Source organism: Melampsora larici-populina (assembly GCF_000204055.1).
Source record: "Melampsora larici-populina 98AG31 unplaced genomic scaffold MELLAscaffold_91, whole genome shotgun sequence".
Classification (NCBI taxonomy): domain Eukaryota; kingdom Fungi; phylum Basidiomycota; class Pucciniomycetes; order Pucciniales; family Melampsoraceae; genus Melampsora; species Melampsora laricis-populina.
In genome coordinates, this window is record NW_006768855.1 from 140,243 (window position 1) to 152,757 (window position 12,515).

The following is a 12,515-nucleotide window of genomic DNA, read 5'->3' on the forward strand; positions in this document are numbered from 1 at the left end:
TGGAATGACGGGGCGCTTAATCATCCTGACAAACCTTGGGCTAGTTGCCAGAGCACCAAAGACGGTATACTCGTGTTTTGGAGTCATTTTTCATTCGAAGAAGAGCTGCGGCAATTGGGGCGTGAGGTCAGGCAAATGATGCTGTGGGGTCTTGATTACCAAAGTTGAGTAGAGGCCTCAAAACTGTCTGAGGCCAACAGTCAGTTTCTTCCAAGTAGCTAGTATATAATGTATATATGGCACTGAGTCTTACCTTTCCACATACAGGAGATATCCGAGTAGTTGAGTGGAACTTAGTCTATGCTACACTTGCTAAGCAAACATGCAGGCTGTTGCAATGGTGGGATTGGGGTCTGAAAGAGGTGATGGATACAACTGCAGCTTTTGTGGAGGGTAGTGTGGACATGGATCAAGGCTTGTTTGGTTGATGGCAAGCAATGATTGCGAGAAGTGCTGCTATTTGGACCAATTTGCTGGGGGTGCCTATCTTTTTTGTTGAGGACGCCAAACTCGACAAAGGGGACCTCAACCTGCCTGACGAAGCCACGGATTGGCAGGGGATTGGGGTGTGAAAGAGGTGATGGATTCAACTGCACTTTGTAGAGAGCAGTGTTATTGTACATGTATATAGCCAAACTATCCCATTGTATTGAAAACAGGTACCTTTTTGCAGTTTACACTGCTTAATTTTAATGCATAGCTTCCCAGTGACGTTCACACAAGGCAATCAGTGAGTTGATTCCTGTAATAAATGTAGCATACAATTATTCCTTGGTCATTCAGCAACCAACTAGTAGCTTTGAAGCCTTTGATTGTGGTGTGCTTATGCTGTAGTGTCCTTTCTATCTGAAGTCAGGTGGTCTAAACATTTCTCAATTTGAGCAGTTCAAGGATGATGATTGGGATTTCCAAGGTACGTTGGAACATAATATGACAGACTCATATTTCATTGCATGAAAATATCCAATTTATGTAAGAAGTGAATGATAATTAGATGCATATTATTGGTACAATAAACATAGTAAAAAGCAATAGGATTGGGTCAATAGGTATAAAAAAGCCAGAGGTTTGGGCCAGTCTGATAGGTAGACTGGGTTCTTTTTTTTGGGTTCTGTAAGCCTTATTTTGGGCCTTCAAAAATGTGGCATGTGTCTCAATGAGCGGAGTCCAGGGATTGGTCCAATTTGAGGCTTCGGTGGAACTGAATCTTTGCCATGTAGGGCAAAGACAAGGGGCTGGGAAATTGGGAATGGTGAGATTGAGTAATAGGGAGCAGAAGTCATAGTCCGCCCATGCAAGTACTATTGGAGGGTTGTTGTTGTGGGACGTCATGTGAGGAAAAGGTCATCTGGCTATTTGAACCAGGTTTGTAGTGTGAGACAGGGCGGTCAAAGGTTGTGGCTATGACACCACCCCAACCTGGCATGCTGAGCCAATATTGTTGCTTGGAAGTTACATTGGGTTTGGTGGTGCAGAGCCAAGCCAAAGCAGTGGTGCTGCTTTCATGGAAGGAAGAGCAAGTGGATATGTTTGGCATGTTGCTGAACATATCATGCATCCTACCCAACCAGGTGTCCTGAGGTCGACCCAATGAGACAGCGATTGACTGGAAACCGCAGTGTGTGTCACCTTGGACTTCTTGCATGTCAATGACATAGGCTTTGAGCCATTCATGTATCCTGTACTTGGCGAGAAGGGATGGTAGGGCTGGATTGACAATGCTTGACTTCTGTAGGATGGCCTCCTCCCTGTTTGCAAGTGACCCTTGCAAGGGGTGGTGTTTTTGTGGGGGGTTCGTTTGGTGTCTTCGGAGGCTGCTCAGGTTCGTTCATGAGGTTATTGTGGGTGTGGGGCCCCGAGTCAATTTGGCACTCAGGAGGCAAAGTGATAGAACCTGGATGTGAAGTGTTGGGGCCTACCTGGGTCTGATGTTTTGGGTTCAGAAACGTGTGGGTTGCTGGTTTGGAGGCAGGAACGGGAAGCGGGGGTGAAGGAGGCCAAGGATGGGTAGATTGTGAGGGCTGGGGGATGAGATTGTCAAGGTTCAATGTGGACTTGGTGGCGTCAGCTAAGCCCTGGAGGTTGTTGATTAGCCGATCAAGCTGCAAGTTCAAATGTCTGCATCAAGACCTCATCATTTTCTCAAGTGGGATGCAGATGAATACGACTGAATGATGCATACAATCCATCTGGTGATTGAACTGGTTTGTCGCTGGTCATGAGGGCTATGTGAGGAATGGCTTCGAAATGTGTGTGGTAAATGTTGGCCTGGAGTAAAGGTTGGCATGTAAGCAAGGTACCTTGAGTTATTTTGTATCAGGGTGCTTACAGATACTTGTTGTTCACAGGTGAACAAGGTGGGAAGGTTTGGAACGTCAGGATTGGTGATTGTGGGTACATGTGGCCCTTTGGGAAGGCTGTCTAGGTCGCTCAAGATCACATCAGTCAAAGTTAAAGCTTTGTGTCAATTGACGGCCTGGTGACATGGCATGTCCGTCTAGGTATATTGGCAATCATTGAGTCAATGGTGTTGGTTGTGATGCTGGAGACCGTTGGATGTGTACCAGTGACATCTGGCCTTGTCAAGGGCTGGTTAAGCTGGATGTTGAAGGATGGTGAGGTTTCACATGTTTGAGGGGGATGAAAGTAGTCTTGGTGTGTTTGATGTTGGTACTGTTCTTTGCGGTAGCAGCCTTTCTTGGCTTCTGTGGTTTAATTTTGGGATCAGGGGGTGGTTGTGCCCAACGTGCGTGTGGATAAGTCGCCAGGCATTGTGGTGGGGTAGGTATTGTGCATTGAGTTTGAATGGGCAGCCGATGTGAACTGATTTTTTGGTCCCTGTTCTGGGAAATCCGCCTTGGTAGCAGTGGTAGTGGATGAATTGGCTACCCTCTTTGGAGTTACCAATGCGGATTCAGTACCCATGTTGGGTGGCATTGAAGTCCTTCACATAGTGGTCCATATTTGAACGGTCAGAGCCAGAAAGTTTGATGATGTTTGGAACTGGAAAGACAAACTCGTGCTTTGTTGAGCTATCGTCCATTTGGGTATAAGGAGTAAAAAGGTGTGTTAAGGCCTAGTCAACTTATTGGTCAGATGATTTATGTCTTCCAATGTTGGTTGCTGGTGATGGTGGGTATGCAAATTGAGGGAGTGACTTGAGTTGTGGATGTGGAGAAGTAAGTGGGAATTTGAGATTCAGAGTCGAGTGAGCTAGTTAGCTCATATGTTGAGCGAGGCATGAGTATGTTGAAGTAGTTGAGTTATGATTTTGATTAAGATCATAACTACCTTAGGTCGTGATACGTGTGTCAAGGTAGTTACATTGTGATGGAGTAGTTGGGTCAAAGTTGGGAGAGTCATGGGTAAGTTGAAGTAGTGACTTGTTTAATTGGGTAGTCATGGATTAGAAGAGGTAGTGATAAATGTGACTGAGGTAGTCATAAACATACTGAGGTAGGGAAATATGTATTGATGGAGTAAGGGGAGTGACTCGAGTCTGCATAGTTCTAAAGGGTAGTGAGATATGATATTTGGGGAGTCATTAATTGGCTGAGGTAGTGAGAAGGTTTTCTATGGTAGTCATGGCTGTGCAGTGATGTCTGGGGTGGCAAGCCCCCCCCTTGTAGATATGGGGACTTAGAAAGATTTCTAGATGACCCTAGCTCCAGCTAGGAGCTACAGGATTCTATCTGCTTGCCTACGGACCTCATTGGATGATACACATGTCTGTATCATCCAATACATTTGGTGCAATTGAGTACACACAGGTGGAAAGGTGGGGCTTGCTCCAAATTGTTTGGAGACAGGCCCCAAAACCACCTTTGTCGCCTTTCAACCTTAAATAAGACTCAACTCTTTGAACACCTTTGACTTTGAACTCCAACATTGGAAGGTGGGGCCTGTTCTAAAACATTTTGAGGCAGGCTCCCTTCCAGAAACCACCTTCAACCTTTCAAAATCCACATTGGAATCAAATTAAATTCAAAATTATTTATTTCAAGAACCTCTCAATTATTCACTTTGTAATACCACTCAAAGTTAAAGTCATCTGTTCAGAAAAACCTGATGTCTGTTAAGGCTCAGCTGGCCTTACACGCGTATTTTTGGTTTAGCCTAGATGCAAGCTTCAGGAATAACTAAGATGATGTTTCAGTCTGAACCGGGTTCATCTTTATCTCTAGTGCATTGTTGTGACACCTAGTTGAAACTTGTTTTGTATAAATGTTCCTAAGTATTCCAGAACTTGTGTCTCCTTTCTATTGTCACACTTTGTTTGTTTTGGTAGACTATCACAAATGCTAGTTCCAATAGCTTTGCGTTCCCGCTCTGCCCCTCTCTACAATCCCTAGCTTGCATACAATTCAACTTTTGTATTACCTTCGACTTTAAACTCTAAATTGTAAGCATCTCCCTTTGAATACATCCACAACACCTCATTTGCTTTCCTTCTATGTGCCATTCTTCACTTCAAATTCAAAATTGAAGTCACTTAGTGCAAGAATCTTGTACTAATTCACTTCAAAACCTTTTTTAAAATCAAAGTTGTGTGTTTCAAGAAATGGATATGACCTTGAATCGCTTTGAATCCCTACAGCATCATTTTGAACTGTATCTGATATCATAACAGCCAATAGTGGAATCATTAGAGCTTAACTGCCTCAAATCTCGCAATCTGCATTTTCAAAAACCTTTGATCTGTTTTTACTCTTGGTTTCTATTGATTCACTTTTTGTATTGAAGAAGTTTGACAACAGACAACCAAGAAGCTCAAACTCAAGCACAGTCATTCACAATAACCTGCCTATGGTATTTGCGAGCCCCTCAAATGCTCAGTCACCTTTCTATGCTAACACTCCAACACCCATGAAGCAGGTCCTTCCTTTAGGTCATCCTCTGGCTTCTCACCTCATGTGTGATTCTAGCCCTCAGAATAAACCCACTCAGATGGACTTGCATTGCTTGGACTTGCCAAATCTCCCCTTTCAACACCCCAAGCTTAATGTTATGAATGATGCTCCATGTGATGAATTTTACAAGAAGGCTGTTATGAACCTTGACTTCCAGGAGGGAACTTGGAATGCCTGAAACTGGTGATGCATTCAGGTGGGGGTGACATGTCAGTGGATGCCGTGAGTTCTTTGGGATTTCATTCTGGTATGATTTACCCCATTCTGACCTAGTATATAGTGACATTTCACTAGGCACTGGCAGGCCAGTGAGTACAACCACGTCAATCAAATTTCAATCCAATTGCAATGTTTGCCCTGTAGTTACAGACAAAATGTCTTCCAAAATTAACTGAAATAAAGTTTAGCCGCATATCCACACATGAAGGTGTCAGAATACCTGGAAGGTTTGGGTGACTTTTAGATAAGATACAATTGTCATGGCATATGCTTCTCAGTCCCTTCCAAATTGATTCTCCTGTAAAGCATAAAATGACAGCTCTTGATAATATGACTCAGTGACCTCAGACTGTTTTACCACTGCCCTTTTTTCTATAAAGTCAATCTCCTGAAATTGATCCCACATATGGCAATCGGGTATCTGTGATTCTTGTACCTTCAAGAGAGATGGGAGAAAGAGGTGCAAAAAAACTGGTGGGATACCATGTACCATTTCAAGTTGGTATTTCCTTATCGAGAGCACAGAGTCTTCCTTTCTTGCCACTGTGAAATCCAGAAAGGAAAACGTAGATAGCTCTGATGTATGGTATTCCTATCATACTATCCTGGGAAGGCATGTGGGCATCAAACTGTGTCAATGAATGAAGTTGAACAGGATCAGATATATATCTGAATGATGCTCAACATATTCTGAGAGCTTAGGAAGAATAATGATCCAAATGTTTCATGCTATAACTCAAAGTTTGAGTTGAAATTCTTAATCAAAACATGACTGCAAGTATTCATGGTTCATTTTTCTTGAAGATTATTTATAGAGGTTACTGGGTATAGTAATATTTCTCCCACTTGTCATAGCCTTTTTGTGGTTGAATATTCAGGACCCCTGACAGTAGCTGAACAAAGAGCCCCTGCTGAAGTATTTTGAAACTAATCAGCAGGTCTCAAACCCAACTGGTTGACAAAAAACCAGGTGCACCTGGATGTGTTTTTTGCTTTGAGGTTTCAAAGAAGTCAACATGATACACAAAGTTACCCTCAAAGAAGCAACTGGGAGTACCTAATTTTTTGGCAACCTGGTTAGATTTGAGACTGGCTATTAGAAAGTTATGAAGATCCTCATCTATTTGATAATGTAGCATTATGATCCTTGCACATACTGCCCACTTGTCATTCACATAAGGAGGGAAATGGTAAGTAATCTTTTGTGCTGAGATGACCACATCATCCATTCTTTGACCTTAGACAAAACAATATGATTTACAAAGGATTTCACCTACACCAGCATCCTCTAGTTGATGAAATTGAATGATTGAAGTGAGAAAGGTTTTTCCAAAAAGCTGGGATTATAAAATGTTGTAAGGCCTTTTTTGTTAAATTTCTGAAACTTTAAATTTGATCTGCTTAATTTTGCGGAGGAATGCTCAACTTACAGCATGCTACCTCTCTTTGCTCAGAGTTTCTTCCCAAAATCTTCTTGCCCAGTATTGAGACAAATCAATCCAGGAGTACAGTACAAATCTCCTTCTCCCTGGTTGATAAAGCTAAGAGTGACCCCAGATGGCAATCAGCATGGGATCAACCATGGGATAGGGCTGACAGACAAATGCCTTTGGCTCAACTTCTCAACCAAGGCCTGCATGGTGTTTATGTGATTACTTCCAGAGAGGTCAGCAGTAGGGTCATCTAGACACAATATGGGAAAACCTTCTGATGACAGCATTCTAGCTAATGTAATGCCAGGTGTATTCTGACAGATCCCAATGATTCCTCAGCTGTGCTACATTGATCATGTATGGAAATGTCCTGGTCCTCTGAACACATGGAGAGCTGCCCAGGATTAATGAACCAATCACCAGATATCAGAGTTCAAATCTTTCGTTTTCATTTTTTAAACAGAGCTGACCTTGAATTTATAAGCAGACAATTTGTCCGTGGTTTCCAATCTGATTTCCATTCGGCCATGTGCTGTCATTTTAGAGACGGAGACCATGAGACCTAGTGTGAGAAAACCTTGGGGTGCACAAGACGGATCACTCACCCCCTTTTGCCACAATCATTGTATCTTGAACTCCTTTTATACATCTGTTTAAAGTTTACACCTTAGCCTTTTCAGAGAACCTTATTTTGGAATAATGATGTACTTTTGCACCAATTTGGCCTGATGAAGTTTTGAGCAGTCTTTTTGTGAAATAATCAGTTGCAGTGAAAATTGCTGGAGGAGGGACATATTTAGGTCACATACCCTTGCAATCCCAAAACGGCATCCAACCTAGACAAGAGGTAATTCATAAGCAGAGTAAGACTCTAAGAGAAAAGCTCTGGAAGACTTATGTTTCTTGAATTGCTACACCTTTCTAATGCCACTTGACATACTTTGCAGGGAGCAAATAGATGTAAAAGATCTTGTAAATGTTTGGAGGACAAAGCTCTTTTGATCCATCTTCTAGTAGCGCACACCTCCAAGGCTGTGATAGGCTTTCAATGTTATGTCTAAGTCTGCCAGGAGAAACCTGTGTATTTGAACAGCACAATCACACAATGGCCTGACTATGGTGTTTTCCTCAGTGCAATTTCTAGAATGGCTGCTTCTACAAATGGACTTTTCACCTTGAGCCCTTGAACTTGACCTCTACTTTTTTTGATCTTGTAGTGCCGACTCAATAATGTTCTGTATTTTTGGGTAGATGTAAGAGGGGGTGTCAGCAATCCATCACCAATCAAAAAAATGATGATTTCACAGACTGCCTTTCCTGAGAACGACTGGCACAAGATTACTGTGATTGGTTGAGTGAGATTGAAGGTTTGTAAGTCACCAGTGAAAGATCTGAAACCCCCAAATGAAACAGAGACTCCTTGATCCACACTGTGTATTTGAAGTCAGGTTAGAAGTCCTTTCTGAATGGTTGGGGTTGATGCATTTACGGTACTCAAAGTTGTGTATACTTTGCCGTGTATAGTTTTTTTTTGTTTTTTTGAAGCTAGACACAACCCGGAAAAAGTATATCTTGTGTTCGGAGCTCAAAAATATGTACTTCTGAGCCAGAAACATAGTTTTTCCTGGTCGTGTGTAGTTGTGAAAAAGAAAAAAAAACTATGTACGGCAAAGTATACACAACTTTGAGTACCGTAATTGGGTAAAGGGTATGGAGGAGGATGTGCAACAATGTTCCTGTGTATAAAGTCTTGGTATTACCACTGTACCTATCAGAGTGACACTAAGTTGTAATAAGCAAGCAAGTGATATGATACAGGCAATAAGCTACCAAGCTTTGTTATGTGTCCTGACATTTTATTTTATCTTTTGCTTCCTTTTGAATTACAAGGTGGTTTACCACATTGAGTTATAACCAATCCGCCTGGTGATCCCCCGATCTGTAACACCCCTTGAAACTTTGTGAATAGAGTGGTGCGTTTGCAGCAATTTTATCAAAATTGCTACCAAAACTGTCAGCCTACAACCCCCAAACACCAAGAAAGACCTGCTTCTATCATGATGTACTTCCTCTCCTTCAGACCCACTGGATTGATGCTGCCACACCAAGACAATTCCAACTTCACAAGTAGGGGTCACTTCATCACAATCATGCGGATTTTCAGTTAAAACTATTAAAATCTGCCAGGGGACTCCTTTATATCAAGGATATGGACCCTTACCAGAGCTGTCATATTTGACTATGTGTTATCTTGTGATGCTTGCAATTCAAACCAATTGCACCTAAGTCTCTCAGCAAGCATAACATTGGATTATCTTTCAGCTCAGTATATTGTCATGAACAAGATTGTATATCCCTGGTATCCTTGGTCAAATGGCTTTGACAATGTTACACCTGGCCAGATATTAGATCACCAGGCCAAATTTAACCAATGATAGATATTCTACCAGGACTGGGGGATTTATTGTTAACTTGAATTGTTTCTCATGCGCAGTTTTTATGAAGGATGGATTTTCTTTTCTTTCCAAGGTACTAATTTTTCTCACCCAGTAATTTGTGATGTTTTCCTACCAATATTTTTCATTTGTCTCAAGATGGCTCATCATTAAGTAGATTTAGTTATTATTTTGACTGATTTTCTCTTTGATTCATCATTATCAACTGTTTCTTTTGATAATTGTTGACCAACATATTCTTTGTTATATTCCTTTTGAGGTGACTGGTATGTGCAATTGGTGATAAGATTCTCTGGTGGAAGTTTGTTTGGCAAACATCATAACCCGTCAATCCTCTTTGGAGCCATTTCTAATGAATCACTAGTTATCTCATTCCTCAATGTTCAATTCAGCATATTCATCTAACATTATACATTCATCAATTTTCTGAAGCTTAAAAACACATTTTTGTAAAGTTTTAAAAAATACATTGTTCCGAAGTAAAGCAAAAGCAACACTTTCCACCAAAATAAAAAAAGTAAATCCTTCACAGAAAAGAAAACCAGAACCGGAACCTTAACCTTAACCATCAGGAAGAAACAAGTATCAGGATTTGGAATCCAAAAGTGCTAATCCACATCCTCCCCCACCAAAAACAAGGAACAAAATACAAAATGAATATGAAATGAATCCAATACAAAAAAAAATAAAAAAAGATGTAACTATCTATAAATATTAATAATAATTTAATAACAGATAAACGAAATAAATGAAATAAAATTACAAAAAGCAGAGAAATACAAACACATTCATCTGTCACATCACTCTTTTTTCTTTCTCCATTTATCTCCATTTTGCTTTTTCCTTCAATTGGTTCATATAAAAATTCGAAAAAAAGAAACTTCTTTGGAATCAAAATATCTCTTCATATAAAACTTTGTATCTAAATGATCAATAAAGAAAATAAAACACACAAACCCCAACACCCGGGGCACGTGCACTTACGCAATTTCTGGGAAGAAACCACATTCTGCAAATTTCAAATGTCTATTTGGTGCCCTTTTGCATCAGATAAATAACAGAATGTGATTTCTGGTCAGAATTTCCTTAAGTGAATGCGCCCTTGATGTATCACATTTTTGCATTCCATACACAAGTGTGAAAGAGGGTTGCTAGGACTATAGTGTAACAAGCTGATGATTCATTGAAATAGATAGTTATCTCACTTATCATCACATCCATCATTGGGTAGAGTGGATCATTCCTGTGCATGCTGTTCAATTGATTTCCCATGGATGACTTTGGGTGAACATACTTGACTAAGAGCCATTGGGTTTATCACCCTCCATCTCTTGAGTCAGGATCTCATGTGGCTGTGAGGTGGTGAAAGCATTGGTCAAAATCAAACTGGGCAACAGGGAAAAGATCAAAGAAACCAAAAAAGACAAACTCAAAAAGACACTTACGGTGAGAATGTCCAAAATGTCCCTCATAGCTTGCCAGTCTGCCACTGAGAAGATCATTTCCTCAAAATAGCCATGTTTTTTGTTGTCTTTTTGGGGTCAACATTTTTTGGATGAATTCAGTTAAATCTTCTGTCATCACAGCATTTATCAGCTGGAGGAGGTTACATTTATCTATTAGCCTTCATTCTCACACCCCATTTGGATGATAGAACATTGAAATGAAAATGTACAGAACAAGCCTCCCACATTTGCTCCAACTGTTCATGCAATTCTTCCACCCTACCACAATCTTAAGCATCTTATCTAATTCTTTCTTCTCTTTATTGATTCACAGACTTTCCTAAATCACACAGCAACAATATGGCTGATTTGCGCCCTGCCCAGTTGGGCACTACCTCAATCACCACAACGGGATATATGACCTGCACTTTGACAGCTACCAATTCAGATATGAATGTCACCTTAAAGGAAGAAGCTCCTCTTGATGAAGTCCCAGCACCAAGTCCGCCCATTTGTTTGAAATTGTCTACCAAGAAATGGGCTGCATCACCCAAGACCAAGCCATCCCAGAAAAAACAAGCAGTGTTGTCAAGACTCCACTCCTACAATGAAAAAGCCTTGGATTGCATCAAACCGCTCTAAGGTAACAAAGAAACAGGCTAGTCTATCACGAGTCTTCATCCAGACTATACTAAGCATGTATTTGAAAGATCTTGCACTCACTGTATTCTTTCTGGTTCCTTTCGGATTGCAGGTTGTCCACTTTGAAGCCAACCCAGAATCTCCCAGCTCTCATCCTAAGAAACCATGTCAAATCTGATGAGTCCGGTCATGTAAATGGATTGGTAGATTGGCTGTCTCCTTTTTTGCACCTTCCAACACCACTCCTAATTCTACTTATTATACACAGACTGACTAGTGGGAAACATCACAGAACAAATCCAGTCTGAGTACGTACAAATCACTTACATACTAAAAGCAGCCCAAAACCTCTTGTCCAAGTTGATCAGAAATCCCCAGGTAACACTGGCTATGTAAGGATATCAACATTTATATCTCCAAGTCTATTTTCCATTCCCTTAGTCAATTCCTGTCCACTGTGTTATCCTCCTGGGAGTCAGCAAGAAGGAAAGCTCCTGTCCGCAACCCCAGAAGATATCAAACCGTGCGCAGGACAGCCCACCAAATAATCTACAGACAACTTCTTGGCTTTTACAGATGTGGATTTGTTTGAAGGCAAAGGCATTAGTGTGTCTATTGATATTGTCTCTGTATCTGGGCCCATCTGACTGTTTTTTGTCACTCATCTCCCAGACACCAACCCATTGCTATCTGTAGATGATCTCTTGGTATTGGGTAATGATAAGAGATCAGTTATTGAAGTCTTTCGAGACAAAAGATGCAAATTGTCTCTCAAGGTGAGAAAACTTAATTATTTTATCATTCAATCTCATCTGTAGGAGTTGACACCATATAACAAAATTTCCATGGTATATGCACTGGAGAAGCGTTTCAATGAATTAGAAAACAAATTGGGTTGTTTCAGCGAGAGCCAAGAACATGTCATGGTGCAACTCAAAGAGGATGCTCAAAAGGACATTGAAGTCTTAAAGGATGACACCAAAAAGGGAATCAAAAGCCTCAAAGCGGCAGTCTGACAATTGCGTTCAGCTTTGGCAAAAGCAGCTGCTGCCATCCAAGCTCACAACAAGGTTTTGATTAATCTACTTACCAAAACCAATAGCAATGATAGAGGAGCTGATGCTAACCAAAGTTAAGTTGAGTATAGCTTGGGCAGTGAGCAGTCTCGAGCAGTCTATCTGTGCCAAGTCAATTGTTGAAGAGACTATATACATAATGTGATACTTTTCTGATTTCCTTATTTGCAACGTTGAAAAAAGCAACCCCTTCACCTTCAAAATGCTTTGAACTTCTTTAGATTGTCCTCCCTTGCTCTTCTCAAGACCGTCCCCTTCTTGATAGATCCAGTACGATTAGCATTAGTGGCAATTTTGTCCTTTTGAGTTTGACATTTTTACAATTCAAACTTTG

General features: G+C 40.9%; 1 protein-coding gene across 1 annotated transcript in view; it reads right to left on the reverse strand.

The window, feature by feature from the left end:
• Window positions 1–10,783: 10,783 nt before the first annotated feature.
• The window catches only part of MELLADRAFT_113688 (uncharacterized protein), a gene marked incomplete at both ends in the record, with an annotated part of 1,990 nt that continues 258 nt past the window's right edge, over window positions 10,784–12,515 (reverse strand). Inside the window, 5 exons of the mRNA XM_007418405.1 lie at window positions 10,784–11,004; window positions 11,187–11,260; window positions 11,433–11,493; window positions 12,196–12,227; window positions 12,395–12,480. Coding sequence (XP_007418467.1) covers window positions 10,784–11,004; window positions 11,187–11,260; window positions 11,433–11,493; window positions 12,196–12,227; window positions 12,395–12,480 — 474 coding nt within the window. The remainder of the gene's footprint in view (window positions 11,005–11,186; window positions 11,261–11,432; window positions 11,494–12,195; window positions 12,228–12,394; window positions 12,481–12,515) is intronic.